This window comes from Chaetomium tenue (assembly GCF_020726465.1).
Source record: "Chaetomium tenue strain MPI-SDFR-AT-0079 chromosome Unknown F5144scaffold_4, whole genome shotgun sequence".
Classification (NCBI taxonomy): Eukaryota; Fungi; Ascomycota; class Sordariomycetes; order Sordariales; family Chaetomiaceae; genus Chaetomium; species Chaetomium tenue.
Genome location: NW_027117332.1, coordinates 2,333,661 through 2,360,738, shown reverse-complemented (window position 1 = coordinate 2,360,738; position 27,078 = coordinate 2,333,661). Strand labels below are relative to the sequence as shown.

Genomic DNA, 27,078 nt, shown 5'->3' with positions numbered 1-27,078 from the left:
ACGCCGAGCTGATCGCTTCGCTTCCGACCCTCAAAAACCTCTCAGTATCCCGGTTATCCCGGAAATCACTCTGGCCGGGCTGGCATCAAGTGGTTTCCCGAAACCCAGAGCTGGGGAGAGGCTTTGTTACTTCAGGTGACGACTTGGCTTGCAGCCCTTGCTCTTGGTATTGCCTGATTAAGAATAACAACAATCTTTGTCCTGGTACTGAAAATTAGGGGGGTGCAAAACACGTAATCCGATTCTTTTAGGCGTCAAAAGAGCGTAGTGTAAAAGTTGGAATGCTAACCGGGTGACTGGATGCGAGGCGAAGAAGTGGGAAGGACAATACTCCATCTAAGTCTCTAAGTCACCAACTCAATGTATTGAACCTCGCGTCTGTGACTCAAAGATCGATTAGGTCTATTTCGAAATGAATGTGTTGGTTTGAACATAAGGAGCTCTTCAACCAAATGAGCGGCTGCTTTGGGATGCGGCTTGTTGAAGGAAGTTGGGGTTGGGTTCCTTCCCTCAAGTCAAACCTCCCCAACTTATTTTTTCGTCGACCGCAGCCCCTCTGTTCGCAGACTCCAGACCCCCCCCCCCCCCCAGCGGGGACCGGGAAATATTTGTTTTCAGAACATCGCCGATAATGCGTAGTGGTCTCTGTGAGCGTACACGTAGACCTTTCTTTTCTCCTCGAGGACTAAGGTAATGGGTAATTAGGTAAATTCCGGGTGAACATCAACAGCAACACTGTCATGTCGTGTTGGTCACTAGGCCTCCGTAGTCAACTCTATCTTGTCTACTCCTTCACCGTACACTAAGTTTTCTGACTAATACTTTTAACCAGGTCATCCTCTGGGGCCGAATCCGTGTCATTGTCATACATCATCCCACTCCTAGTTCCCGTCGAGCCGCTCGGGGCATGCCGGCCCCTTCCCCTGTCCCAGTCATCCCCCGCCGTGTCGGCAGGCTCAACAACGACAGTCGTAACCATATCCATCTGAATCGCCAACCCATCTTCTCTCCCGGCCGCGACAGCCCCAGACACGCCACCGCCATCCCCTCTCCCCCTACTTTCTCCTTGCCCCCCTCCACCACTCCCACCCCCAAACCCTAACGGCCGCCACCCCATCCGGCGCTTAACCAACCCACCCAACTTTCCCGCCTCACCCTTCCCTTCACCCCCATTCCCAACCCCACCACTCCCCACACCACCACCACCACCACCACCACCACCACCATTATTCCCACCCCCACCCCCCTCCACCCAAACAATGTTCCCCCACCGCCTCCCATGCGGCGTCCGCATAAACGCAAACGTATCCAGCCCCGTCTCTTCCGCATCCACATCCCCACCAAACAACAACCGATGGCGCGTGACGCCCCACAGCAGCACGTCCAGCCAGCCGTTGCTGGTGATGAGAGCGCCCGCCGTGCAGAAGTACCACACGGGCACGTCGACGCCCGCCATGGTGGCGATGCGGCCTAGCGCGAGGGGCGCGGTGCAGAGGATGTAGATTAGGGGGTAGAGCAGGAAGGCTTTATCGTGGCCGCCTCCTTCGCTGCCTGCTTCGTTGGGGTGGCCGTGGGTGGGGTGGTTGTTGAAGGAGGGTTTGGTGGTGGTGGTGGTGGTGTTGTTGGGGGGGTGGAGGGCGTGGAGGGATAGTGTGGGGAGGGATTTGGCGGTGATGCTGTCGGTGGTGCTGTCGGCGGCGTTGGTGTTGATGTCGGTGCTGCCGTCGTGGATGTGAGTCCTCGAGTCGGCTGCTGCGCCGGCGGTTAGGTTGTTGTTGGAGTGAGAGAGGCGTTTCTTGCGGAGGGAGAGGAAGATGAGGGTGTAGAGGATGCTGGTGATGGCGAGCGCGAGGAAGATCCAGAGATAGTGAAGGTAGAGGCGAAGGCCTTCGTAGTGGACGTTGATCCAGCACTGCGGATGGTTAGCGAACAATCCAGGCTAGGTAAAACTCATGATAAACTTACCCATGCCGTCGCCCGTACAAAGAAGCCCCCGACCTCTCTACCATTGTCGGTAATGGCAATGCCGATTATTATTAAGAGATAGTTAAATGCCCATAAGAAAATAACGACGATGTAGATGGCCGACTGCGGCGGCGTGTAATTCCATACAACGGCGAGGTAAGTGTGAACGGCGATAGCGGTGATGAAAAAGCTCGAGGCCAAATCCCCCGTCTGGATGAGCCACGCCTGAGCCCAGCAGGTGGCTGTCCGGACCTGGATCCCGTCACGGCCAACCCATACGGCATTCAGGAGGAATGACGCTGCCTGGTGTATGTCGGCCAGCAGGAGATGATATAAGAGGATCAAAAACTGGTTGAGGCGAGCCTTCTTCGGCGCCGGAGGCCGTCCCCGTTTGCCGGCATCGCCTATGTAAAGGCCTTCAGCAAGGCCCAAGGCCAGGTCAACCGGGGGAGTAACCGGTCCGGCGGCAGCGTTCCGGTTTAGTCTCCTGTTCCTGAGATACCATCGGGCGAGCTTGACGGTGAGATAGACCAGTACCACGGTGGACAAGACAAAGGAGAGACAAGACAGCACGGCGATGGCTGTAAGTCCTTGGCGAAGTACAAGGGGGAGCGGGGTGAGGTCGTCGCTCGCCTTGGCCAGAGGGGAATAACCGTCGAAGGACATGTCGGTTGTGAATAAGCATACGTGCGAGAGCTGCTCAGCAGACTCCCGTTGCCATCATCCTCGCGAGTTTCTGACTAGAATCGGAGCACGGGGCAGAACCTTCGGGACCGGTCTCTTTGGAAACGGGGGGGAGGTGTCGCTTATGATCACGATCATCCAAATCTCCGATCCTGCGTCTGGAATCTGGGGAAGGCCAAGGGACTATCTTTCGTCTAGCCCCTGGAAAATAAAACGCCGAACCACGAGGGGGGTATGCATGTAACGTTATGTATCCGGGCGGTTGGGTTGGTATGGAGCAGTTCCTGACAAACCGCTGGGCCTCCCGAGGAGAAGCACGTCGGTGGCGAGAGGATCGCAGTGATGTGCGGCGACAAAATGATGCATTTACTTTACTGATCCTATCCGATTGCCAGATCACTGGGTCCGTCTCAACTTGTCGGCCTCCCGTAAAAGCTGAGATGACAACATGCCTTGCTGTGCCCCAGCGTGCCCCCAGCTTGCCGTGAGACTGTGGCAGCGGAACCCCTTTTCGGGGTGTCCGCCTGCCTGATGAATGACCGAGGGATGATCGGGGGCTCAGACGCTGACGGTGCATCGTGGAATGGAGCCTTGGCACGTCACAGGTGCAATTGGACAGGACTCTTCATTACTGTGTAGGAGAGAACAACCATATTCCCTGTGTTTCTGGAAGCTCTCGGAGTCCGCAGACAGAATTTAGGCGGAATGTGTTCGACTAGACCATGTGAGGCAGTCTGGACCGGCGCATGTAACATGGCCGAAGTCCGAATCCTGTCGCTCTTGGATAAGACTGGTCGACTATAAGCCGAGGGCAATTATTGGGGGCATGGGGGAAAGGTAAAACATCTTGTGAGGACGCCGAAATCCCAAATGTGGAAAAACTGCTCTTTGAAGCGATGCAACTTGCCATGTCGAAACACATCCTGTTGTTGTTGAAGAGTGGGCAGCTGGGAGCGTTAAGACTGGGCGAGGATGATGGCCTGGACCGGCGCCAAATGAAAGGGAAAAACGCTAACTAGGTAGTCAATTGCAAAAGGTCCTTCCTTCCTTCGCGCGAGAAATGGACCAAGATCGTGGGTCACTAAGCCTATCTTAGCAGATTGTTAAAGCAAAAGCCCTCTCTCGTGAGGGGCATCCGCTCTTGGCTGGGCAAGCTGGGGTCGCCTGGGGTAGGAACGACCCCTGCATGGCTGTTTCCGAAAGGGATAATCCAGGACATTTTTGCCGCTGGGGGTCATTGCCACTGCTCTTCCTGGCTCGGCGGGTTCGACGGGTCATGAACTTGGCAGGAACTGATGCTCCTGAATCAGACCCAGCCTGAACCAGGTTCAGGTGTCTCAAAACACTGAAGAGCATTGCCCAAAAGATACGAATAACAAAGTATCCAATGTGATAACTATTTGGAACGCATAACTCGTCCACAATCAACACGTCAAGCTTCTTCATGACAAGCATCTTGGGCATTTGTAAGCATACCTAAATATCGAGAAAATGATGGGTTCAAAGAAGGCAGCGAGGGAGTTCGAAGACGATGCAACTATTTACCCTTCACCACGGATTCCCGCCTATGACTACGACGTGATGCGCCATGCCAAAACCTCACAGGAAAGCGTGCATCGCGTGTGCAGAGTCCAAGCGCAGGTGCGACCAGCAGTTGCCTGAGTGCCAGCGGTGTATAGACAGGGACATCGACTGTCTCTATCCGCAACCCAAAAAGCGTCGGCGGGGAGATGCTGCGTCACTCCTCACGTTGCCCCAAGCCGGGCCGTTACCGTTGCCCATCATGCAGAACCCCGGTGTGCCGGCCGTGAGTTTAGGGGACTGGCCCGCAGCTGGACTCGGACCTGGCCTCGATCATATCCCGCTTCAGCCCGATACCCATGATCTTATCTCAACGACACCCCTTTTCGGTCCCCTGCCAGGACGCGGAGAGCTCTCCGGCAACGCAGCCAGCCCCTGGTTTCTTCAAGAACAGACCTGGGTCAAGGAGCACCAACAACCGCACGGCTCCGCCGGTGTCGAGCTGGACCCGTTCATCCACGCCGTAGAAGGGATGCTGCAGTCCTGGGTCAGGACCGGCCACAACAGCTTCATCCATGAGCGGCTGTATGGCGGAGGCATGGCTCCCTGTCTCCAGGACGCTTTCACAACACTCGCCGCGTACACCACCTGCACCCCGGCAGTAAAGGAGACAATTTTACAGATCGCCGAAGACCGCTCCTCTGCGCTGGCCTGCGAGAGCCTGCCCAACGTTGTTGTCGGTGGTGGTGACGGTGACGGCGGCGCGGCGGCTGTACGGGGCCATCTAGCCTGTGTCCATGCCCTGTTCACCTACATGTTCATCCGGCTGTTCGACGGCTCAGTACGTGCGCGGGCTGCAGCCGAAGGTCAGCTCCCAACCCTCCGACGATGGCTAACCCAGCTGTGGAACGCGATGCAGCGATACCGAAACGAGTACCACAACCCCGGGGCACTTGCGTCTCAAGAGACCACCGCTGGTATCTCCCATAACTTCAGCGGCCATGACTACTATGACGCCGCCACAGAACTTTGGCAGCTCTGGATCCTAACCGAGAGCGTCCGGCGCTCGCTGATCGTCATCGAGACCATCGCCAACGTGTACGAGTGCATGGTCCGCGGCTGGGCCGAGTGTACCGGCGCCGTCATGTTCACCGCGCGCGCCGGCCTGTGGGAGGCCAAGTCCGCCGTGAAGTGGCTCGAGCTATCCTCGGTGGAGTCGCCGCTGCTGGCCTCGTCGCTGTGCCCTGAGCGCTTCATCTCCCGGTATGCTGCGGGGGAGATTGATGGTTTTGCGAAGGTGGTCTGGGGGTGTGCGGTTGGTGTGGACAGGATGCAGTGTTGGATTGATGGGACGGCGGGGACAAATAGAGTTTAGATACGGTAGTGTATGTAAGATGGCATCGCAGACCACATTCCGTTCTGCGTGGTGATAGGAGACATTGTGGTTATCGCGTACGCTGGGTTACTTACAACAACTCGACCTCACAACATCGAGCTCGTCTCACTCACGGCACTGATTTTATATACAAACTAGGATGTGGGCCTTTCATTAAGCGGAATTCCTTTTATACGTAAAACGACTTAATGGACTACCCCGTACACAATTCTAAGTATCGTCGTCCGCATGCTGGTCCGCGTATCTGGTCAGTCGTCTCCATCTCTTCCGGTCCCACGGCCGTACTACTAGGCCAGAGACAAGAAACGAAAAACAACCTGGGATGCCGTTGTGGATTGGCTATGGCGGGAAAGGCGCGGCCACTTGCGGATAGTTGGCGGACGAGTTGCGGGAGACGTGCGGAAGAGTTGCGGGAACTTGCGGGACGCTTGCGGGAGTGATGTTGATCCTGCAATACACTTCAGAGCCTTTGGACATGATTTCAAAGCAGAGTGTTAAAGAAAGTTTGGGCTGTGGTGATGCCTCTCACTTATAAAGTAGGTGTTCTGCCACGTCTATCACGTTGATGTTCCCAACTCCCAAACTTCTCATCGTTCACAGCACACCTCGACAAAACCCTACCGCTATCAGCTTCTTTACCATGGCTCCCGCTCGTCAACCCCCTCAGATTGTTCTCGGGACACACACGGTAAGTAGCTGTGTCCTTAGGTTTCATCCCTTGGTCCGCTGTCCACTCATCTGCTGGTTTTATCCAGATCGGCGATGTCACCGCACTCCCCGGCATCATTCACATCGACAAGGTAGAAGAAGTCCAGGCCTTGCTCGACGTGTTCTACAGCCGCGGTTATAGAACCATCGACACGGCGCGCAACTATGTGGGTTCCGAGGACCGTCTCGGTAAGGCCGGGGCCGCCTCTCGATTCACCATTCATACCAAGGTCCTCGATGGCACTCCCGGTTCCCACGAGTCTGCCAAGATCGAAGCGAGCATCAAGCAGTCGCTCGCTGACCTCCGGACCTCCGCTACGGAGTCCATGTTCCTGCATGTTCCTGATCGCCAAACGCCCTTCGAGGATGCCGCAGGAGCCATGAACAAGGCCTTCCATGAGGGCAAGTTCAAGAGGTTTGGGCTATCCAATTACACTGCCGAGGAAGTGCAGCAGTTCCTTGACATTTGCGAGGAGAAGGATTATGTCAAACCCAGCATCTACCAGGGCAACTACAATGCCATTATGAGAGGCGGTGAAAAGGAGCTTATCCCGCTCCTCCGCAAGCACAACATCTCCTACTTCGCCTACAGGTGAGTTGACAGAAATTCTGAGGAGTCGTTGCACGCCCGGGAATGCTGAAGCTAACACAAAGAATGACCACAGCCCTGGAGCAGGTGGCCTTTTCTCGGGCAGCGCTGGAAACTCCAACGCCTCGACGCGCTGGAGCAACGATGTAAGTCCCGATCACCAAAACAGCAGGCGCCACTCCCGCCACAACTCTAACAAACCACTACTTAGAACCCCGTGGGAAAGCGGGCCCTCGAGTTCTACACCCGCCCCTCCACCGACGACACAGTGGCCGCTGTGCGCCGGGCCGCGGAGAAGCACGGGGTGAGCGGGCACGCGGCGGCACTGCGATGGACGACGTACCACTCCCAGTTGGACGGGAAGCATGGGGACGCTGTCGTCTTTGGTGTCCGCACGATGCAGCAGCTGGAGCAGTCGCTCGATGCGTTCGAGGCCGGCCCTCTTCCGGACGAGCTTGCGGATGCTATCACGGCCGTGTACAAGTCGTTTGAGGGCGGCGAGGAACCTACTTTCCACTTGTAGAAGACCGCGCTTAGGTGGATCCTGTCTGGCCTCCGCGTCTTGGTTGATATATTGGGGTGTGAAGTAAGAGTTTCGGGTTTTTATTTCACTTGGTTGACCATTCCTATAATAATTGTACTCAGCGGACATTGTGTTCAACATGCTCTTCGGTATCCTCTTTCTGGTTGCGGCACCTCCCCGTGAAGCCATGTAGAAGAAACAAGAACTTGAAAGAGTTGACATTCAAGAAACAGCATGCTTGAGACAACCATCGAGAAAGAAAGTGCTTGGTGTTGCTGTATTCGGTGGCAGAATGAGTGGGTTAGGGTTAGGCCATGAAGGCTTACAAACCATGTGCCCGTCAGGCAAAACCCACCTTGCCGTCACAGCCAATAGCTCGAGAGTCAAATGGTGCAATCCGCGCTAGTCCCGAAATGGCCTTAGTCTGGAAGGGTTGCTCACAACGTCGACGACGTCAACCTCATTCCTCCTTTTCTCCTCTGTTGTCTTCTTCTGGCGCGTTATCGGCCCTTGACAACCATCGCCCTCTCCTACGCTTTTCAGCGGTGCCGCCATGCCCGTTTTTGCGCGAGAACTCGATGAAACCACTCTCAGCAGCGCAGAGTGGCCCCCGTTTCCGTTTTGGGAAGACTCGTCGGATTTCGCTCAATTGCCGCGCTCGCGGACGGATTCAGATTCAGCGGGCAAGTGCTCGGCCATGATGGGCGTCCATTGTGTGCGAAAGGGGAAGTAAACATCTCATTTTGTCGTCTACTGGACATATTATTATATGATACCCCCATTCTCATTCCCCATCCCAACCCCAAACTCCGCCAGCAAAGTTGCTCGCACCGCAAAACTCAGACTCCCTCTTCTCCCCTTTTCTCACCATCACAGCCTCTTCCCGTACGCGGAAAAGTATCCGCAGTTCTTGACATGGCTCTTCTTGCCCGTATCAACATTGAAGATGTGGCATCCCCCCTTGGCAACGTTGGGCGGAGTATACAAATGTAGGGACACAGCGAAGCCGCTGCCCTGGTTCGAGACACGGTGAACGCCTAGCTCGTCCGCCATGTACGCCACCTCGTTCTCCTTATGTACCTTCTCCGAGATGACCTTCATCGGCTTCTCTGTCTCCCCCTCTGGGAAGTCATATCTCGTTTCCGTCAAGTCACCGTGGAGGATCTTCATCAGGCAGTGGGCGTTGCCGTGGTCGTGGATTGGGCTCCCCTTGCCGGGCGACCAGACGAGGACCAGCTGTTTTGGTTAGTCAGGGGCAAAGTAAACAAACGATGGATATTCTATTGTTTTGTTACTCGGACCTACCAGATTGCTCTTCCCGTTCCCTTCGTCGACCAGGTTCCTGGTGTACGCCCGGCTCTCATCGCCCATGGCAAACTTGGACCACTCCCGCGGACTCGAGTCATAGTCACGCATCAGCCTGGTCAGATGGCCGACGTCGACATCGTCCGATGTGAGGCCAGAAGAGGGGCCAAGGGCATCCTTGAGGGCGAGCACCAGGTCGTCAAACCGATTGGTATCGATGGTGGCGCGGCACGCAAACGATGATGACCCGCTCGACACGGAGCTCTTGATGATACCAACCGCCATGTTGAGGGTATTAGGGGCTATCGGCAAACCAACGATGCGAAGGAAAGACTCGATGTTACGATTCCGACAACGCTGTGGGCTGGTGGATCCCGATCAGATTCAGTGGGTCGATGAATGCCGAAGGTGCCGGTTAGAGATGTCCGATGATTGTGGTTGTTGTCGTGATGTCCAAGGGAGAATGTTGGGTGGATGGTGGATGATTGTTCGGATGAACGATGGAGTTATGGTATGCTGCGAAGGACAAGAGTTGGGAATGGCGGTGTCAGAAAGGGGACAGTCAGCCGGTGTTGGTATTCCAAGGCGGTGCCAGGGTTCCCGGCGCCACAGCGCCGTTGGCGCCGACCTCGGTGGGGTCACCTGCGCACCGCGGCCATGTGACCCACTGCGACCCTGAAGACGAGAGACAACCCGATGCGTGGATCAGCTCGGCGTGAATAACAGAAACTCCAATTGCAGTGCTGGCAATTGGCGATTGTGCCACCGCACTGCGCGGATCACCTTGGCGTTTTACGAGTTAAATAATTTTATTGAACCCAGATTATTGAATTTACCGAGTTTCGACCAGGTTTACAACACCAACCTCCGGAATTGGAATTTACCCTAATTCGGTGAGACAATTGAATAAGTACCCTTTCAAGTCCAACTCGGGGCAGGGACAAAGGAATCCCTCCCGCACATCAGAATTGTATTGCCGGGCGGACCTAGTTACAAGCTTCCCATCTCGCATATAGCGCTACACCTGTGTTTCAAGGTCTCGGGCACAATAAGCCAATGGGATCCTATCCGGGTCCTGAGGAGGCGGGTATCGTCGGGAAAATGAGCATGCTCTTGATGGCCGTCCACCCAAACCAGTCGGTCACTTTTCGTGTAGCGGACCCGGAATCTTCCTTCCGCATGCCCCTTGAACAACCACCCCGACAGGCGCCTCAGACTTGTCTTGCCGCTTCAGCCAGTCACCTCCCTCCTATGCAGTGAACCCCAATTGTCTTCTCTGGATGCCTCCTAGACAACACCAACTTGGGTGGTGTCGGAGGTGGTGGTAGTGGGGTATATGAGCATACCGTTCCGGCAGGTCTCCCAACGGGAGCCGGTTTCCGTTTTGAGGTCCCCGATAGATGGACTCTAGGACGCCAATCGACTCTCAAAATACAAGCAAGTTCGTTTCACCAACACGCCGACCCCGCCCGTCCTTTCGTAGTCAAGACAACAAACAGAGAGACTCACTTCAATTCATTTCATAATCCATCCAACTATCGTACCCTATCATATCAAGCCCCTCAAAAACCTAACCTAACCAACCCAACCCATCCATCTATCTACCGCCTCTCCCCGGGCCACCGATCCTCCAACTCCAACCCACCATCCTCATCCCCCACCTCCTCCGTCCCATCCAATATCCCACCATGCCCATGCCCATTCCTCCCCCTGCCCCCACCCGCAGCAGCAAAATCCCGATCCCGCTCCTCCCCCTCCCACGAATCCCTCAACCTCACCCGCCCACCACTCACCCGCCCCACTGTATCCGACACCCACCCCGCCGCGGCCCTGATCATGGCCCATACGCGCTCCTGCCCTTCCTCCTCGAGGCGGCGGAGGTCGCCCTCGCGCGGGTGGGTGTGCAGGTGCTCGGCGGCCTCGGCCTTGAACTGGTACTTGAGGCAGTCCTTGACGGTGATGAGCCCCGTGAGGCGCCCGCGGTGCTCGATGAGGATGACGCGCGGGCCGATCTTGCGGAAGAGCTCCATGACCGTTTCGAGGGGCAGGCGAGGGTGGGCGGTCAGCGGGGTGGGGTCGATGTAGGGGTGGAAGTCGATGGTGGTGGAGGTTGAGGTGGCGTAGTCGAGCGGGGCGGCGGGGGCGGAGGTGGAGGGTGAGGTGGTGAAGAGAGGGTTGGGGGTGGTGGTTGTAGCCGTGGCTGAGGGGACGGAAAAAGTGCATTTAGATAAGGGGCTGAGTGTGCGTTCGCGCTTGGCGCGGTCGACGGCGTAGCGGAGCTCGGTGCGCCCGATGTAGCCGAGGAGAAGCCGTGAGGTGTCGTCTTCGACGATGGGAAAGCCTTGGTAGTTGTCCTTGGTGAGGAGGCGTTCGACGGCCTTGAGGGTCATCCCGGTGGAGGGAATGGAGACGACGTCGGCGATCATGGCCTGTGAAACGGGGACGCCGAAGTTGTGCTCTTCTTTGTGATCAAGGTATGGAAAGCCGCTGAACCAGATCATGCGGTCCGCGATACCGCCCTTGCCGCAAAGTTCGCTGACGGCTTTGGTGACGCCGACAACAATCATGGTCGGTAGGATGTAGGTGAGCGCGCCGGTCAGTTCGAACATGATAACGACGACGGAGACGGTGATGTGCATGATGCCGCTGAGCGCCGCAGCAGCACCGAGGAACGCGTATGTTCCGGGGGTAATACATGGAACATCCGGCTCGCACGCAGAGAAGAAGACGCTCTTCGGGTTGGCTTCGTGGATTGCTTGAACGATTATTCCCACGGTTCGCCCGAACGACGCGCCGATTGCCATGGAGGGCACAAAGATGCCGGCCGGGACTTTGCAGCCATAGGATATGATGACGAAAAAGATCCTGATGACGGTAGCCAAGATGAGGGAGACGACGTTCCCAAAGCGGTGCTTGGGGTCGCACAATCCGTGGTAGTCCTCGGCGCCCTCGCATTCTCGAAAAAGGACCTTCATGCTCTCGGTCATTTCGATCCTCAGAAAAGCATTAGGGTAGCAGATAATGGCAGTGGCGACAGCCAGCAGTGTTGCCTCGAGAATGGCGTAGTTCGCCAGGTACTTCTTCCGAAACGCCTGAGCCCTGAGGTTCCATTTCATCACAAAGGCACCGTACAAGCCACCGAACACACCGAGGATGACGTAGAAGAGGACCTCGAAGAAATGCCATGACCGGTCATACTTGACTTGGAACATGACCAGCTGGCCGGTTCGGAAGGGGTTCATGGCGGCCAAGACTGCGGTCGCAACTAGGGCGCAAAAGTAACTGCGCCACAAGGTTTTGAGGGGGAAGTAACTCGACATCTCTTCGAGAGAGAAGAGCACGCCGCCGATCGGACTGCCGAAGGCGACGGCCACACCAGCAGCAGCGCAAGCACTGAGAACCTCACGGGTTTTGGACGCATTCCGGCGATATTTGGCAAAGAGCCTGGAGATAACGTTGCCGGTACAGACGGCGTAGTGGACGCTCGGCCCTTCTTTTCCAACTGAGAGCCCTGATCCAATGGAGAGGGGCAAAGCCAGGGACTTGATGACCAGGGTCCAGAAGCCGAGGAAGCCTTTCATGACGAAGCCGGCAACGATGCACTTGATCTCGGAAATGCCCGATCCCGCAGCGTAAGGGGCATACGACTTGACGAGAACGGCAGCTGTGGAAGCGAATAAAGCCTAGATGGCAGTCAGCTCATGACCTCGGGCCGTATGTCTCCGAGGGGGGTCGAACGGCAAAGATTATGTAAATGATGTAGTTGACGGGTTCGATGATGGTCCATTGATGCCAGTCGGCGCATCCTAGCGAGCGTGAGCGTGGGGCCTCAAAGCGTGGCGGGTATCGGCTAGGTCAGAACATAGCCCACGGCGTCTTTACCATTCTCTTCGCCCCAACAACAAAAGTCCTCATTTAGGTAGAATTTGGTGGAGCAGTAGCCGAGCTTGATGTCGGCCAGCCATTCGGTGATGATGTTCAGTAGGCCCGCATTCAGCCCAATGGCGGCGCCAATGATAGTGACGACAATCCAGCCCTGGGCGGCATCGTAGGCTTCCCGTATCCGCTGCCTCCAGTCAAACCGCCCCACGCCGTAAAGACCGGCCTGTCGTTTCCTTCGCGCCTTTCTACGCAGCTGCTCTCGGGCAGCATCCTGTACCCAATCTTGCTCGTATTAGCTGGAGGGCTCGAGTTGCTCAACTGCGACGGCCACGGTTGGGAGTTGGCGCATACCGATGGTGGTGAAGTCCTGAACGGAAAGGGTCTTTGTCAGTAGCTGCGCTGCGACTAGGAAAAAAGAAAAGAGGGGTAGGTCCAACCTCGTAGCGTTTGATCTTTGCAATCTCCTCCTCTATTTGGTGTTGCGCTGCTATGCCTCCTCCATCCTGGGTCTCACCACGCTCGGCGATGGAGACAGCGGACGACAATCTCGAGCTCACTGAAGGTCGTCGCACCGGCTGTGGGACTACCGAGAGGGATGTGGACCGTGATGGGAAATTCATGGCGCCCTTTGGCCGCCGTTATGGTGTTGTCTATGTGAGCGGCATTGGGGTTTCGAGGTTTGGAAAGCAACGACAGTTGTTTGATCACTTCTTGACTTTCGCATTGTATCGGCGTTTTAGTTACTTGCAGCGCAGCGAGGCTGACGTGCCGCCTCGTCCTTCCCACATTGCCTAATCAGGCATAGCGCCTTATCTGATAAAGCCTTCAAGGTACATACAAACCTCGTACGAATACACATATTTCATACGATATCAGTAGATTTCTGTTCTGCAGCTTCTTGAATTAGTTGATAATATGTGGGCTAGTTACAGTAAAAAATATAGGAAGTTCTAGTTGTCGATGCCTCTTTTCCCTAGATTTCGGTGCAAGTCGCCCATCCTCGAGTGCCAAGAGGTCCAGGGGTTTGTACCACAGCGCGTTCTCACGCGTCCACTTAAATGGCCCGGCCAGGCTCCATTCTTCAACTTCATACTTACACCTGGATCATTTCATCTTTGGCCGCTTGACATTTCATAACCACTATTCTCGGTAATAAACGGGCAATCGGCCCCGAATCCGCGATATCTATATCTCAAATTCTCAACTTCGAGCTACGGACCGAGACGATTCTCGACAAGATCCGCCATAACCTTTGCTACCTCGCTCACTCAATCTTGATCTATACCTCGTCTCTCATCTGTAGAACAAAATGCCGTACAACACCACAGCAATTCCTCCTCGGAAGGAAGTAACCGGTCAAACTCAGCTGCCCCGTAAGTATCTCGCCCTCCCTTACCCACTTTCATCTCACTCACATCCTCCCAGTCACAAGAGTCAAGAAGATTATTGCAGTAGACCCTGACATCGCCGTCTGCTCCAACAATGCCGCCTTCGTCATCACTCTGGCAACAGTAGGTCTTCTTTTCTTCCAATGCTCAAGTCAGCCATTGACACATGCCCGTAGGAGATGTTCGTCCAGTACCTCACTGGCGAAGCCCAGAACATGACCAAGCTGGAACGCAAGCCGCGGCGGAACATCCAGTACAAGGACATGGGTAAGTCAGATCCGCTTCCCCTTTCCAAGCCGGGCCATTTCTGACGAGGCTCCAGCAAACGCCGTGACCCACCAAGACAACCTCGAGTTCCTGGAGGACATCATTCCCAAGACGACTTCGTACAAGGAAGTCAAGAGCAAGGCGGCCGCCGCCCGCGCTAGGGTCGGCGGCGAGAAAAGTGGCAAGGCCGCCACCGCCGCCACCGAGGAGGATCGTCCGACAGAGGGTATGCCCAACGGCAAAAGGCCGAAGTCCATCATGAACGGCAACGCCCCCTCGGCCAACGGCCTTACCCGCGTCGGGGTGCTGTCTTCTGACGCGATAGACCCCAACGACCAGTTAGAGACGGAGATGAGGCAGGCGCAGCAGCAGGATGAGGATGTAGACATGACGGGTTAAAGGGTGGTGTATCATTGGTGGTTTGGTTCCGAGGTGTATTGAGGGTAATGACGGCGCTTATTTTGCCATGATATACTACAAGAATGCCAAAAGAAGATTTTGTGTTTCTGGCAATGAACAAACCCTCCAGCACACGCTCAGCAGCACCACTCCGGGCAACTCACTCCTCCATCTCGTCCTCCACCATGACCCCCGGCGGCAGCCGCCCCTCGTTGAGTGCCTTCTCCAACCTAATGATCTCCTCCAGGCTATCGGCATTCTTGATCAACTCCTGCAGCTTCTTGCGCTCCTTGTCGGTGAGCTTGAGGCGGGAGAGTTTTGACCCTTGCCCACCAGCCGGGCCGTTCGCCGAGCCCACATCGAATGTCTTGCTCTTCACACCCATGATCTGTCCCAGTATCAGTACCCTTGTCGCATGAGGAGTCGCCGTTGCACCCACCTGTGAAGCCAACTCGGTCGGCGCCTCAGCGGAGCCAAACAACTCCTTCGCCTTTGCCCGCTCGGCATCCTTAACCTTCTGGTAGTCGAGAAATCGGACGGTAGGGCAGCGCCAGAGGACCCAATACCGATAATGCTACACCACCCCCAACACAGCCCCAATCAGCACAACTCTCCCCAACCATCAAAACACCCCAGAAACAAGTCCAAACCAAAACCTACCTCCTTCTTCGTCACCGGATTATCCAACAGCACCAGGTGCGTCAGCCTCGCAAAGCGCGCGAGGACATCCAAGTCGGACAGCTCGCCGAGGCTGTTGCCGGCGAGCACGAGGTTGCGCAGGCTGGGCACGGCGGCCGGCAGGGAGGGCTGGATGGCAGCGATGCGGTTTCGGGCGAGCAGCAGGGTGCGAACGCGAGGCGACAGCGGGAAGTTGCCCAGCACTTGGATGTCGTTGTCTGTGAGGTCTATGGCATCGTGGGGCTGTTCAAGAGGGAGGGGATCATTGTTTGTTAGTAGGGATGCAGCTTCTGATTGATTGATTGGTAGGAACGGGGAAAGAAAAAGAAGGACTTACGCCGGCAACGCCCAGGTTCTCAATCGCGGGTATTCTGTGACCTGTATGCGGCGCGAAACCAAAGATAAACGCAACGTTGAGATAATCCGTCTTTTATAGCATGGTATTCACGGTTCGGAGCTCTCTTTGGAAACAAAGATCAATGTGCAAGTATCTGCTCTTTTCAACGCACCTCGGAGATCCAGCTCCCGCTCTTTGAGCGGGTTGAGGTAGGATAGGGAATTGTTGATGAGGTCTGCCGTGAGCCTCATTTTGGGGTACTTGTTTTCCTCTTGCTATTATTGCTGGTTGTATTCGGTCGGTGGGTATCGTTTTCTCGGCGGTCGATCCGCAAATCCGTCAATACGAGTTGGTTGTCGTATCGTAACGACAGTTCTATCGTTGGGTATCGGTGTTGTCGCGGTTTGGAATTCGGATTCGACTTCACGTTCGCGATTTCTGGATCGGGTTCAAGGTCCACAAGGCTGAGGTGAGTGGAAAAATAAGGTGGGGCACTCTTCCCTTGACCCTAACCCAAACAATTGTCAGTCCTCTGCTTAACATGATAACAAAATGTATGTACTTATCGGTGTTGCTCCTCAATGTTCTACTCACTGGGCACAAGAAATCACAAACATTCACAATCGTATTCAACTTATTCCCTAAATTTACTAAGGCACTGCTCTTCAACAACCCAAACATAAACCTGACTACGCCATGTTACCGCCCCTGTCCCCCACCCCTCAACTCCCATGACCACTCGTGTCTGTTTGTGACCATGTAATAGCTATCCATCCACCCCTTCCCCAGCTCCAAAGGCCAAACTTCCCCAAGACACGCCTCACTGAAACACAAACACAACTCCACTCCTATCCACCGAAACCGTCATCACATAAGGCGACTCCAGCACCGCCACATCGACCACAGCATCCAAGTGACTCCTCAGCAACTCCTGCTCCTCCAGCGACATGACCGTCGACTTAGGCGCGCGCTGCCTCCGGCTACTCCGCCCAGGGCCGGCACCAGGCACAGCGGCGGAACCAGACCCCGAGACAGGCCCACCCACCAGCCGCGGCCAGCGCTCCGTATTCAGCGTCATGGATGGGGTGGGATGGCTGGCCGTAAAAGCCGGCTTGCCCTCGTCCGGGCGCAGGCCGCTGAAGACCACGCTGTTCTCGACGCGCAGCAGGTCCCAGAAGCGGAGCTTCTTGTCGGCCCCCGCCGTGACGATGAAGGCGTGGCGCACCTCTTTGCCCTCCTCGACGGCGCCGGTGCCGACGGCCATGGCGCGCACGCCGCGGTCGGCGTTGCCCGTGGCCGCCGGCTCCAGGTCCGTCGCGAACCGGCCCAGCATGCCCTCGGGCCGGTCCTCGTCCACTTCCCAGGCCTCGTAACCTTTGGGTCCTTCCTTGTTGCCGCCGACGCGGTAGATCTCGCGGCACAGCGTGCGCTCGAGGTCCCAGACCGTGACCTCCCCCTGGCCCGTGCCGCCGGCGACGCAGATCCATCTGCCGCGGCCCTTAGTGGGGTGGATGGACAGGCGGTAGATGGAGCCCTTGCCGGGCACGCCCCAGCCCTTGAGGCGCATTTTGAAGCGGAGGTCCCATAGGTCGAGCACGCCGTGCGAGGTGCCGAGGCAGAGCCAGTTGCGGCGGCGGTCGACGCAGAAGCAGGTCGGGGTGCCGTGGTGGACCGGGTTTTCGAGCTTGTAGAGGAGCGTCATGGTGCGCAGGTCGATGCCGCGGACCACCGACTTGTTGGTCGCCAGGAGCAGGACCGAGTTGCCGTCCTGCTTGAAGTGCTCGCACCACACGGCTAACTCGCCCTCGACGAGCTGGTACTCGCGCAGCAGGCGGAGACGCGGGTAGCGGAAGCTGGCGCCGCTGAGGATGGTGTCGACTTTGACCACGTGAACGCTGCCGTCGCTTGCGCAGCTGACGAAGCTGTGCGTGTTCTCAATGAAACAGAGCGCAAGCACTCTGGCGCCCGGGGCGTGTTTATGCGTGAGCCTCGACCGGTGTGTAATATTGCGCTCGAGCCGGGCAGTGTCCCAGACCTTGACGCACCCATCGTCGCCGCCCGTGAGGAAGAACTGGTGGTCTGGGGAGACTACGATTCGGTTGATCGCCCCAACGTGTTCCGAGAACGTCGCCACGAGTTTGCCAGCCGGTTTCCATGCATCTTCCCTTGCCGGTTGAGATCCCGTCGATTTGCCGGACTTCAGTCGGCTGATGGGCGTCACCAAGGGCCCATAGTCGTAAATATCGTGTGGGTAATTATCGACATACATCTCGTCAAGCATCTTGAGAATGTTAGGATCATTGCCAATGTATGTGTGGTTGGCGCGTAGCCGTGTTTTCGCGTAGACCAAGGCCGAGTCTGTATCGGGCTCAGAGGACTTGCGCGCGGGAGCCTGCCTAAAGGGTCCTTCTACTTCGCCAAAGGCGTTTGTCTCGGTGGTGCCAGTTTCTGGCCCGGACTTGCCACTATCCCTTCTATTCATGAGGTTCATGGCGCTCGATTGGTGCCGCAAGCCCCTCCTTGTTGCATACGGAGCATCCTGGACCGATACATCGTCATCCACAGGCGACAGCGTAGACGCGTTGCCTGAAGTATGGGATATCCGCCTGGATGTGGCCTTCGCAGTTTCCCCTCCGATGGCCGACGAGGCAGCCGAATCATCATCTAGCGGCCTTCTACTATCTGCAGACATGGGTGATAGATTATCCCGGCTCCCGAGGCGGGTCCGGTGGTTATTCAAGGCCGCTCGTCGCTTCTTGCCCACAGGATCGTCGATCGACATGGATGCGTCGAGAAGGGCATCCTTGATGGTTCGTGGCGCATTTGGGTCTGGCTCCGGAGCGACCACGGGCTGGGCGGCTGATTCTTCGACAAATATCACAGTTTGGGGCATGATGCCCAGGTCACGAGTCGGAATGATATTGTTGAGCGCCGTCGTAGCTGTGTCTTGCGTGGCCGAATCCCTCGCCTTGATCTGGCTTAATCGCCAAATAAATTCTCTCAGGGCGAGTAGTTTGGGCTCGTCCTCGACAGCAAGCCCAAGATTTCGCAACTTGTTCAACCACTGCTCGTCCTCCTCGTTCCGCGTCGTCTTGGTCAACAACTTGGAGTTTGAATCCGCCCTGGACGAGACGGGCTTTGAGACGGCATCTCGAAGTTTCCTAAAAGGCTTCCAGAAATCGCCCCTGTCCGCCTTTGATGCCCACAGCAGGGCTTGGTCAAATACCGACCGCGACAGCGGCTTCTGAAGTGCCTCGAGCAGGTCGAGCTCGGAGAAGGCTGGCAGCCTGTGTGGCTTGAGATAAGGTACCAGCTGCGGAAGCACCTGGACCCTGAGATAGGCCGGACTCAAGAAACGCGTGCCAGCCGAAACAAACTCGACAGCCGACTCACGAATCCAGAGGTTGGGGTGCATTGTAAACCGACCAATCATGCCCACCAGCTCGAGATAGGTGTGCTTGGTCAGGAGACCGATATTTGCCAGTTCCGCTAGCGAATGGAGCGCCCCCTGGACCACATGTTCCTCTGGGTCGGTGATAGCCTGGATCATGAGAGGCAACATGAACTTTTCTAGATTATTGCTCCCTAGGAACGCCGAGATGCCAACGATGGTGTCGAAAAAGGCGCACTTCAGCATCCAATCCCGGTCATTTAGGTAAGTATTTAGATGTGTGAGAACGATGTCGTTAGCCTGAAGAGCGCCAAAAAAGATGCATAGATCAGGAACCGAGGTGAGAAACGCTCGTCGAACGAAGGGGTTGGAGTCCTCAATCAGCGTCTTGGTATGAGCTTCGAACACCTCGACTAGTTCCCGGCGGGCGTTGTCAAACAGCCCGGCGAATGGCGTCTCCGCCTCGTTTCCAGGCTCAACTTCGGGGTCCGCGAGATTCGCGGTTCCGTCCGCCCGCAGAGCCGCAGCCATAGCGAGGAACCGATCCGCAGAAATGGCCAGCCTCCCGAGGCAAGAAGCGTACGTTGCCCTGACGAGAGGACAAAACGCCCTCTGTGTGTCCAATAATAGTGGTTCCATGCGAGGCATGACGTAGTCAAGGAAGATCTGGGAGTTCACGGGAGTGATGACTTTGACGAGGTCGAGAAGTTGCGTGATAGCTCGCACAGCGGAAACTACCACCACGTCGTTCTTGTCCTTAAGCAGCGCGACTAGGTACGGTAGAACTCGATCCAGTTTCGCTTCGTCGGTCAGCCGCTCGGCGAAAGCCAGCAATATGTCACAGGCTTTAACCCTCGGGGCGGCGTGGGCCGTATTTCGGAGGGATGACACAACCAGAGTCAAAAAGATCAGCGTGCCATCGTCCGCCGATGGCTGCTTATCAGGCGAGACGTAGTGCTCGTTGTTCGGGATGTTTAGACGCACGGGGAAATTTCTCAGGCCAAGCCTTGGGGAAAGCTGGCGCTCCTCGACGCGGTTCTCGTCGTCATGGTAGCCGAGAAAATAAGATATCTTGTCGAAGTCTAGCCACACCCGCTCGATCCGCTGGTCTGCTTCACCGATATTCCTCCCAGCACCCCCGGCAGGATATTGAGCAGACGAAAGGTCGGTGATCAGCTCCATGTAATGGTGCAGGAAGCTGTAAAAGTACTCCGGAAACACCTTGCCCTTCCAAAAGTCCAGGTACTGCTCGGCCGAGTATCGCTTCTGCGGATCCAGCTGGATCATCTGTGTGATCATTTCTCGCAAGTCCTTGTCAGGAATCTTGCTGAGATGGGTTATTACGGGGTCGTATTCGCCCTTCCGGTATGAATAGAGCTGGCTCAAGCTGAAAATCGGTGTCTCGAGGAAGAGCTCGGCAATGACACAACCGACGCTGAAGACGTCCATGGCCCAGGTCACCTTCGCATTCGGGTCGGCTTCTTCACCAGGCGGCAAGAATCGCTCGGGTGCGAGATAGCATGTTCTCCTGCCGGATGTGTCGAAAAAGACAGAAAAGTCCCCCGGGTTGTCCTCGGGAAGCATGACGCGCTTGAAGGACGAGGCAAAATCGGCGAGGTAAAGCCAGTTCCACGAGGTCACCAGAATGTTCTCGGTTTTGATATCGCCGTGGTAGACACCCTTGCTGTGGCAGTCACGGAGGGCGCACAGGAGCTGAAATGCCAGCCACTTCTTTTCAATGTCCTCGAGGAACGGCCTGGTGCTGAGGCGGTCATAGAGGGAGTTGTAGAGGAACTGTCGAACGAGGTACCCGTTCGTCTCGGTTTCGATGGCGCGTTGGTAGGGGAGCGCATTCGGCACGTCGTTCAAAACCCGTCGCTCGCCTGGAGTAGCAGTTGGTCATCAGCACGGGTTGCGGTTAAGGCACTCAGAATCGGCTTGCTCACGGATGATGGCTTGCTTGTATTCGTCTAAGGACATAGGGTATGGCTTGACGAACACCTTCGCCAACACGACACCCTCATGGTGCCTTGCCCGGACACTCTTCATAAATACACCGGTGCCGACAGATCGCTCGTAGACCAAGTCGGCGAGTTCCGGTACGTCGATGCCGGCACCCCCCGCTCGGGGGGTCGCGAGAGAAAAGCCCTGGCCCATCGTCGATTATTTCGCTCCGTTCCACAGCCAGTTATCCTACTTTCCGACTACCTTGGACAAAATGTCGGGGCGGCGTGGCACATCTTGATGAAGCCTCGTTTGCCTAGTGGGTGGTATTCGCAATCGCGTGTGGATCGGCGGTGCGTGGGCGAGCGGGCGCGCGTGGGCGTGGTTCGTGTTGGTCTACTTCGTAGCAGCAAAACGTCTAAGCGGCGAGCTGATGTCGGGGATACAGCCTGTAATTTGGATGCCCTTGACGAGGCAGCAACGGCGGCGTCGCAAAAAGAAAACCACAAACCCAGAGTATTTGGAAGTAGAGAGCTCCGGGCTGTGGTCAGAAGGTCCGTTCCTTGGAGCCTACCAGAATGGCGTCAGCCAATCGATCTCCATAGGTGAAGATAAGATAAGCCCTGCCAGCCGCAGCCTTACCAAGGGAAGTGGGCTCGGTGGGGAAGCTCGGGCTGGGTTCCGAACTGCTCTCTTACAAGAGCTCAAATCTTTCAGAGTTCATAAGTTCATACACGGGCATCTACCAACCAGCATTTCAACTCCATCGGCTTCAATGGTCGTACTTCACATGCATAAATCAAGCCCGTCAAAGATGACAAAATCATCATATCTAAGCAACCAGCTTATCTATTCCTTTTGTGTGTCTAACTAAAGAAAAGGCTGTCTCGACTAGGAGACCAAGAATATCTGCAGAGTATCTCCATGTGGTTCGTGTTGAAATGTCGCGGGCCTACTTGGTCTTCAAGCGGGTGCTAATAGTCTATGAGTTGTTTGTCCTTTTCCGGGATAAACACGTGCCATACTCGCAATATAACCAAGCTAAAAGGCCACGCAACGCCGCAGGAGACTCCGGACCGCAAATCTGGGTATATAAAACAGAGAAATAACAAGGCCATGCATGCTGCCATGAGCTGGGTAATAGAAACTGGCAGCCGGCACATCGCCATGATCGGATTCGGGGGCGAGAGTGGCAGGTCCAGAAAACAGTGAATCGAAACCGCCAGGGGAGAAAATCAGAGCGTGTCGTAAGCCCCAACGCCGTAGACAATGCCGCACGAAAGCAGGGACGCATTCATCGAGCATGATCGGAAAATGTAATCGAGAATTAGGTCATCATCATTAAGCCGCGCTCCAAAGTTACGCCGCCGTCATGTACGGATTCGCGCTGGACGTGTCGGTCGAGCCGTCGCCGTCGATTGTCTTCTTCCAGTGCTCCGGCGAGCACACGCAAACCAGCGGGAACGCCTTGATCTCGCCGCTGACGGGCGGCGACTCCTCGCGCGCTCTCCCTGATGTATTCGACACCCCGCTGTCCCGCTGGGCTTGCCGGCGGGCCTCCCACTGCTCTGCGCGTTCGTCCACCATGACGCCCGTAGCCCAGCCATCGTCCCAAATCCCCACAACCTTGAGCATGTCGCCACGTTCCAACAAGAACTCGTCGCCAGCCCGCGGCTGGTACGCCCAGAGAACCGCAACTCGGTCGCCCGGGTGGATGTCGTCCTGGGAATAATAGTCCTTGAAGAATGGTAGCTGCTCCGACTGCTGGCTCGATATCCCTGGAGGGGAAGAGATACCGCCAGAGCTGGGCGACTGGGGATCCTCGCCCGCCAACACCGAACCGCTTGAAAGAGATCCGTTCCTCCTCAACATTGTCGGGGGCGGCCGGAGCACGCCGCCTGTGCCGCGTTCAGATGGCGGGCTAGAGCCAAAACCATCAGAAGACGAATGGTCGTCGCCTCTCCTCCTACTCCCACGATACCCCGCCGCAGTTCCGGGGACGGAGCTGTGCATATCCCGAGCCGTGTGACGGGACGGCGAGTCGCGGGAATGACGCTCGAGGGCGGACATCCGGGCGATCCTCCCACCAGGCAGCACCTCAAACCCAGCCGGTGCGTTGGTCTGCCCCATCTGTGACGGTGGGCCATGTCGAGCGGGCGATGGCTGGTTGAAGACACTGCCGTTTTGACTGCCGCTCCTCCTCCTTCGATAAACAAGAAATCCGAAAATAAGGGCCGCGATGAGGCCGACGCCAAGGACCGAACCGATAACGATGCCAGCAATTTGCCCCCCTGATAGACCGCCCCCAGAGGAATCGTCATTCGGATCGGGTGTCGCCGTTGCTGTAACCGTCGGTAAGGTGATTGGTGTGATGGTGGGGAGAACAACTCCGGCGCAGCGCGTCTCGGCATCGGCCCCGTAGCAACAGGTATCGGTCGAGTTAATTCCACCCTTGGCGCAGTATGAACACAGTCCCACGGTGCTATTCCCATACCCGCAATTGTCGGGCTCATTCGTCACGCCCGTGATGCAGTCTCGAGTAGATAATGAACTGTCAGGCAGGGCACAGTTGGTGAAATCGGCCCGAATTTGTGATTGCGCATCGCTGCTAGGGTCAGGGCAAAGGGAAGTGTCAGACACTAGGTACGCCTCGGCCTGTGCATATTGGGCCTAGGAATCCCGTTAGTAAGGAACGGGTAGTTAGAAATGGGAAAGCCTTACGCAGGTCTCGGCGCAAAGCGGGCGGGATTCTGCGGGCGCAAGACTGCAGGGTTCGATGGAATTCTGGATAATAGCATTACAGATTACCGAGGTCGTGAAGCGAGCATAGACGTCGCTCGTGTTGGTGTAGTCGATCCCTCCGCAACCGAGGAGCACCGAAAACCTAGTAGAACGTTAGATCCCCCTCAAACGGCGTACTCTCAAGAAAATTCGAGACTCACTTTTCCCGGATGTATTCTGTTTGCACATGAGACATCAGGAGCGCATCGAGCGTCTCAACGTTTGAGGCAAATCGTAGAAAAGGGCTGCGAGGAAGTCAGCTACATAAACGCCGCGGTAAAGAATGCCCAATTCACATACAATAACCCCACGACATTCGTGTCTGTGGTAGACACGGACGATGCCTGGAAGGCAGAGCACGCCTTGGAGCCTTTGAGTGATAGGCAGGAAGACATGGCGGCGCAAGTGTCGACAAGAAAACAAGCTGGATAATCCTTCTTGTGCTCAGCCGCGCTCGCTCCGTCCCGGGCCGTATCTAACCAGCGATAACCCCGCGCTTGTTGCTAGATTCGCTTCCAGTACCAAGTCGATTGGTACCTCTCGTCACCGGGGTTGCTCAAGTAAGTTGCCGGTTGTTGGGTCACTGTCTTGTCGTATTCATGGCCGTCCTCGGAGTTTTCTAAGGTCTTCGGGCTCACGGGCTGTTTTTGCCGGCAGCTGTGAAACCAATTTGTGGTTGCGGTTGCACTATGGGGTTTGGCTGCGCGACCTTGACAACAACGCGCTTTTCCTGGTCGAACCCTCTGCACGCTGCAGGTAGTACTCGAGGGCAAACTCCAGATCCGACTTGTTTGCCCGCGGCGCAAAATTGCACACAGAGATATGTGTACGCCAGCGGGAAGTTGAGATCGATCGTCCAGGCCCAAATTGCAACAGGGCCGTTTGCTCTTGTCGACGAGACTATGCGGCTTTTCGGTCCTAGTCGAGCCAGAGAAGCAACACTGGAAAAAGTCGTCGGTGGGCGAGGTGAGACGGTGTGGTGCAGGATCGCCAACGGCAGTTGCGGAAAGTGACGCGAAAGGAGCGACTGCAGCAGTTGGGCTGCGAGAACAGGCAGTTCTTATTAGGGGTGGGGAAGTGCCACGGCCCAACGAGGAAGTGAAAGTGAGTGTGGGTTAGTTGAAACGAATGTGGAAAAAAACGAGAGGAATTGGAAGAAGGAGAATGCCGCTCTTGGTAGGTGGTGTGGAAGGACCCTGGGTCCAGTATCACCCCTCACAGAACTTGAAGAAGCGGGTGAAGAAAATTGAAGAAGAACGGGTGGAAGCGTGCAAGTTCGGGGCGTTCAGCAAACGACACGGGAGGACTGGTGGCAGACCCACGATCTAATTTCGCTTCCAGTTAAGACTTGGGTACAGCCTTCCCCCAAGAGGTTAGCACTCCCAAAGCCCCTGCTCGGTATTACCGCATTCATGCATCCCAACGGACTGGTGTCTCAAACACCACCTCGAACTTCGGGGTAACCAACGTCGAGATTCTCACGATATCACCATGGACGGAACAGAATGGCGCGTGCATCAATGGCATGCAACCGCAACATAATGTGTACAACGCCATGCCGCCGCTTGGTTGAGAGGTTGAGTCGTATCATCATCATTATAACTTACCCAGCTATATCCGTGATCTCGACACGGCTACTTCGTATGTACCACACGACGACTATCAATAGCCAAGCCCAATCGCCAGATCTAGGCGATGTCTCAGTTCCCCAGTGTGGCCAACGAATGGCTGATGCCGCCGTCAATCTGTCATGCATTTGGCAACCAGAGCTCTGATCTGTCATCTGGTTTTCATGAGAGCGACGCGGAGATGCTGTGTGCACTGACCGGTGGCTGAGCTCCGACAACTGCGACGCAGCTCGGAAGTCCTCTCCTCGAGAGATGGCCTCCATGGTAACTGACTATCCAGCTAATTTTGACTATTTTGGATAGCTGATCGTCTGTTGTGTGTTGTGGGAACGAATGACTTGAAATCGCACAGGTCTTTTTTTTTGTTTTGTTTACACCACAGATCACATCAGGAACTGCAGCAAAACCCCTCGTTCCGTTTCTTTTTGCGATGCCGCAATTGGGAGCTTGGATCGGATTGGAGCTTCTGTCGTGCCTCCATGCGCATTGCGGAAAGCTATCCGAGGTGGGTCCGCACATGGGCTGTGGACCCCTCGCTCGCTCATCCATGGACAGGAATTGGGTGGGTGGGGAATCGCTGGAACTCGGCGAGTTTGAGGATCCATTTGAGATCGAAACACAAATTCCCCGGTTCGGTTCCGAAACTCCAGGCACAGTTTCTCGGGTCACCGTCCATGGTAACCAGCTGTACCACAGGACGGGTTTACAAATATGGATGCCCTCTGTCAGTGTCAAGGTGCCACTGGAAAGCCACCGCAATATAAATAAGCGCTCTACTATCATCTGGCAAATCGACTGGGCGACTGAGCGCGCATTGCATCAGGGACACAGGTCCTGACGGCGTGTTATTGGCGTCTAGATGGGTTGGGGCTGCAGCCACCAGACACGGGTCGGGAAGGGATAAACCAGGAGACGCCCTCGCCCGCCTCGATTGCCGAACCAGACGAGCCGCGTTTATCTCGCCGCATTCCCGCGCCCGCTCAGACCGTCTCCCACCCGGGCCTCGCCCTGTTCGGCCAATCGAGGCAACAGCTCCTCTCCATCGTCAAGATATCTGCACATTGGGTCCTTCGCACGATAGTCGTACTCACGATGCATCAACCGCGATGCGCATTGCCGCCTCCAACCCTAAAACCCGAAAATCACCGGCCACAGAGCCTCGACACAAGCTGACACATAACTCGCAAATCCAAGGCGGTAAACCGTCGCTGTTATTTTTGGGTATTGATGTACACCCATAGTTGCAACCAGTCAGTGAGTGAAACATGCCAACCACGTCCTTCCCACGTGTGTCTGGTTTCCCATCGACTCTCCTCCCGTCGTGGACAGGTGATCCTAGGTTTGACCTCCACATGTGGCCTCCACAAACCAGACAATCCGCATTCCAGCACCACTGGCGGCAGGTTCCATTGGCAGTCTCAAACATGCGGCGATCCTATGCCGCCGCAACTGTCGGGAACTTCATGCGATCTCGCATTCGCCCAACTGTCCTCCCCCGGATTCTCCATGTCGGCCATGCGAGAGTCAATGCAAATGCTGCTTTGCGGCAAAGAACCAGGAAACAAAACGCTGCTCGCGTGTCCTGCCACAAACAAGGATACCACTGGACGGTTCAGGAAGGAGTAGCAATCCATTTTTGGCGAATACACGGCAGAGGCTGGTCGAAGGACAACCCTCACCGAGGTAGGCAAA

General features: G+C 56.0%; 9 protein-coding genes across 9 annotated transcripts; 3 read left to right on the top strand and 6 right to left on the bottom strand.

Moving 5' to 3' along the window:
- Positions 1-802: 802 nt before the first annotated feature.
- On the bottom strand, positions 803-2,631 carry F5144DRAFT_488455 (uncharacterized protein; the record flags this gene model as incomplete). Its single annotated transcript, XM_066785661.1, has 2 exons — positions 803-1,912; positions 1,966-2,631. 2 exons carry the CDS (start codon positions 2,629-2,631, stop codon positions 803-805), a joined length of 1,776 nt encoding a protein of 591 aa, XP_066643165.1.
- A 1,284-nt stretch (positions 2,632-3,915) lies between these two features.
- F5144DRAFT_572852 (uncharacterized protein) lies at positions 3,916-5,756 on the top strand. The gene has a single exon (XM_066788930.1). It carries the CDS (start codon positions 4,238-4,240, stop codon positions 5,543-5,545), a length of 1,308 nt encoding a protein of 435 aa, XP_066643164.1. The 5' UTR covers positions 3,916-4,237; the 3' UTR covers positions 5,546-5,756.
- Positions 5,757-6,206: 450 nt separating this feature from the next.
- On the top strand, positions 6,207-7,386 carry F5144DRAFT_533207 (NADP-dependent oxidoreductase domain-containing protein; the record flags this gene model as incomplete). Its single annotated transcript, XM_066786985.1, has 4 exons — positions 6,207-6,254; positions 6,322-6,866; positions 6,892-7,009; positions 7,075-7,386. The coding sequence occupies 4 exons, from the start codon at positions 6,207-6,209 to the stop codon at positions 7,384-7,386; spliced, it is 1,023 nt and encodes a 340-aa protein (XP_066643163.1).
- A 118-nt stretch (positions 7,387-7,504) lies between these two features.
- F5144DRAFT_592874 (RmlC-like cupin domain-containing protein) lies at positions 7,505-8,976 on the bottom strand (the record flags this gene model as incomplete). The annotated part of the gene is made up of 5 exons (XM_066790399.1): positions 7,505-7,591; positions 7,846-8,030; positions 8,122-8,123; positions 8,276-8,622; positions 8,692-8,976. The coding sequence occupies 5 exons, from the start codon at positions 8,974-8,976 to the stop codon at positions 7,505-7,507; spliced, it is 906 nt and encodes a 301-aa protein (XP_066643162.1).
- Positions 8,977-10,292: 1,316 nt separating this feature from the next.
- F5144DRAFT_602770 (chloride channel) lies at positions 10,293-13,193 on the bottom strand (the record flags this gene model as incomplete). The annotated part of the gene is made up of 5 exons (XM_066791233.1): positions 10,293-12,374; positions 12,430-12,497; positions 12,574-12,855; positions 12,925-12,940; positions 13,011-13,193. 5 exons carry the CDS (start codon positions 13,191-13,193, stop codon positions 10,293-10,295), a joined length of 2,631 nt encoding a protein of 876 aa, XP_066643161.1.
- Positions 13,194-13,581: 388 nt separating this feature from the next.
- F5144DRAFT_572843 (histone-fold-containing protein) lies at positions 13,582-14,724 on the top strand. The gene is made up of 4 exons (XM_066788929.1): positions 13,582-13,946; positions 13,999-14,084; positions 14,138-14,228; positions 14,284-14,724. The coding sequence occupies exons 1-4, from the start codon at positions 13,883-13,885 to the stop codon at positions 14,625-14,627; spliced, it is 585 nt and encodes a 194-aa protein (XP_066643160.1). The 5' UTR covers positions 13,582-13,882; the 3' UTR covers positions 14,628-14,724.
- F5144DRAFT_572838 (leucine-rich repeat-domain-containing protein) lies at positions 14,725-16,097 on the bottom strand. Its single transcript, XM_066788928.1, has 5 exons — positions 15,815-16,097; positions 15,643-15,683; positions 15,288-15,548; positions 15,067-15,201; positions 14,725-15,015 (listed from the first exon to the last, which is right to left on the bottom strand). The coding sequence occupies exons 1-5, from the start codon at positions 15,891-15,893 to the stop codon at positions 14,788-14,790; spliced, it is 744 nt and encodes a 247-aa protein (XP_066643159.1). The 5' UTR covers positions 15,894-16,097; the 3' UTR covers positions 14,725-14,787.
- Positions 16,098-16,250: 153 nt separating this feature from the next.
- Positions 16,251-21,546, bottom strand: F5144DRAFT_512050 (uncharacterized protein). The gene is made up of 2 exons (XM_066786559.1): positions 20,980-21,546; positions 16,251-20,916 (listed from the first exon to the last, which is right to left on the bottom strand). Exons 1-2 carry the CDS (start codon positions 21,188-21,190, stop codon positions 16,463-16,465), a joined length of 4,665 nt encoding a protein of 1,554 aa, XP_066643158.1. The 5' UTR covers positions 21,191-21,546; the 3' UTR covers positions 16,251-16,462.
- A 695-nt stretch (positions 21,547-22,241) lies between these two features.
- On the bottom strand, positions 22,242-24,300 carry F5144DRAFT_238738 (uncharacterized protein). The gene is made up of 4 exons (XM_066783336.1): positions 24,059-24,300; positions 23,920-24,003; positions 23,699-23,861; positions 22,242-23,647 (listed from the first exon to the last, which is right to left on the bottom strand). Exons 1-4 carry the CDS (start codon positions 24,151-24,153, stop codon positions 22,337-22,339), a joined length of 1,653 nt encoding a protein of 550 aa, XP_066643157.1. The 5' UTR covers positions 24,154-24,300; the 3' UTR covers positions 22,242-22,336.
- Between the last annotated feature and the right edge of the window lie 2,778 nt (positions 24,301-27,078).

Coding starts and splice junctions, on each gene's coding strand:
- F5144DRAFT_572852 (XM_066788930.1), top strand. CDS start 4,238: ATGCCAAAACCTCACAGGAAAGCGTGCATCGCGTGTGCAGAGTCCAAG.
- F5144DRAFT_572843 (XM_066788929.1), top strand. CDS start 13,883: ATGCCGTACAACACCACAGCAATTCCTCCTCGGAAGGAAGTAACCGGT. Junction 13,947..13,998: donor CGGTCAAACTCAGCTGCCCC/GTAAGTATCTCG, acceptor ACATCCTCCCAG/TCACAAGAGTCAAGAAGATT. Junction 14,229..14,283: donor CATCCAGTACAAGGACATGG/GTAAGTCAGATC, acceptor ACGAGGCTCCAG/CAAACGCCGTGACCCACCAA.
- F5144DRAFT_572838 (XM_066788928.1), bottom strand. CDS start 15,893: ATGAGGCTCACGGCAGACCTCATCAACAATTCCCTATCCTACCTCAAC. Junction 15,202..15,287: donor ATCCGGTGACGAAGAAGGAG/GTAGGTTTTGGT, acceptor GGGGTGGTGTAG/CATTATCGGTATTGGGTCCT. Junction 15,016..15,066: donor CGACCGAGTTGGCTTCACAG/GTGGGTGCAACG, acceptor ATACTGGGACAG/ATCATGGGTGTGAAGAGCAA.
- F5144DRAFT_512050 (XM_066786559.1), bottom strand. CDS start 21,190: ATGGGCCAGGGCTTTTCTCTCGCGACCCCCCGAGCGGGGGGTGCCGGC. Junction 20,917..20,979: donor ATACAAGCAAGCCATCATCC/GTGAGCAAGCCG, acceptor CTGCTACTCCAG/GCGAGCGACGGGTTTTGAAC.
- F5144DRAFT_238738 (XM_066783336.1), bottom strand. CDS start 24,153: ATGTCTTCCTGCCTATCACTCAAAGGCTCCAAGGCGTGCTCTGCCTTC. Junction 23,862..23,919: donor ACAGAATACATCCGGGAAAA/GTGAGTCTCGAA, acceptor ACGTTCTACTAG/GTTTTCGGTGCTCCTCGGTT. Junction 23,648..23,698: donor CGCTTTGCGCCGAGACCTGC/GTAAGGCTTTCC, acceptor CGGGATTCCTAG/GCCCAATATGCACAGGCCGA.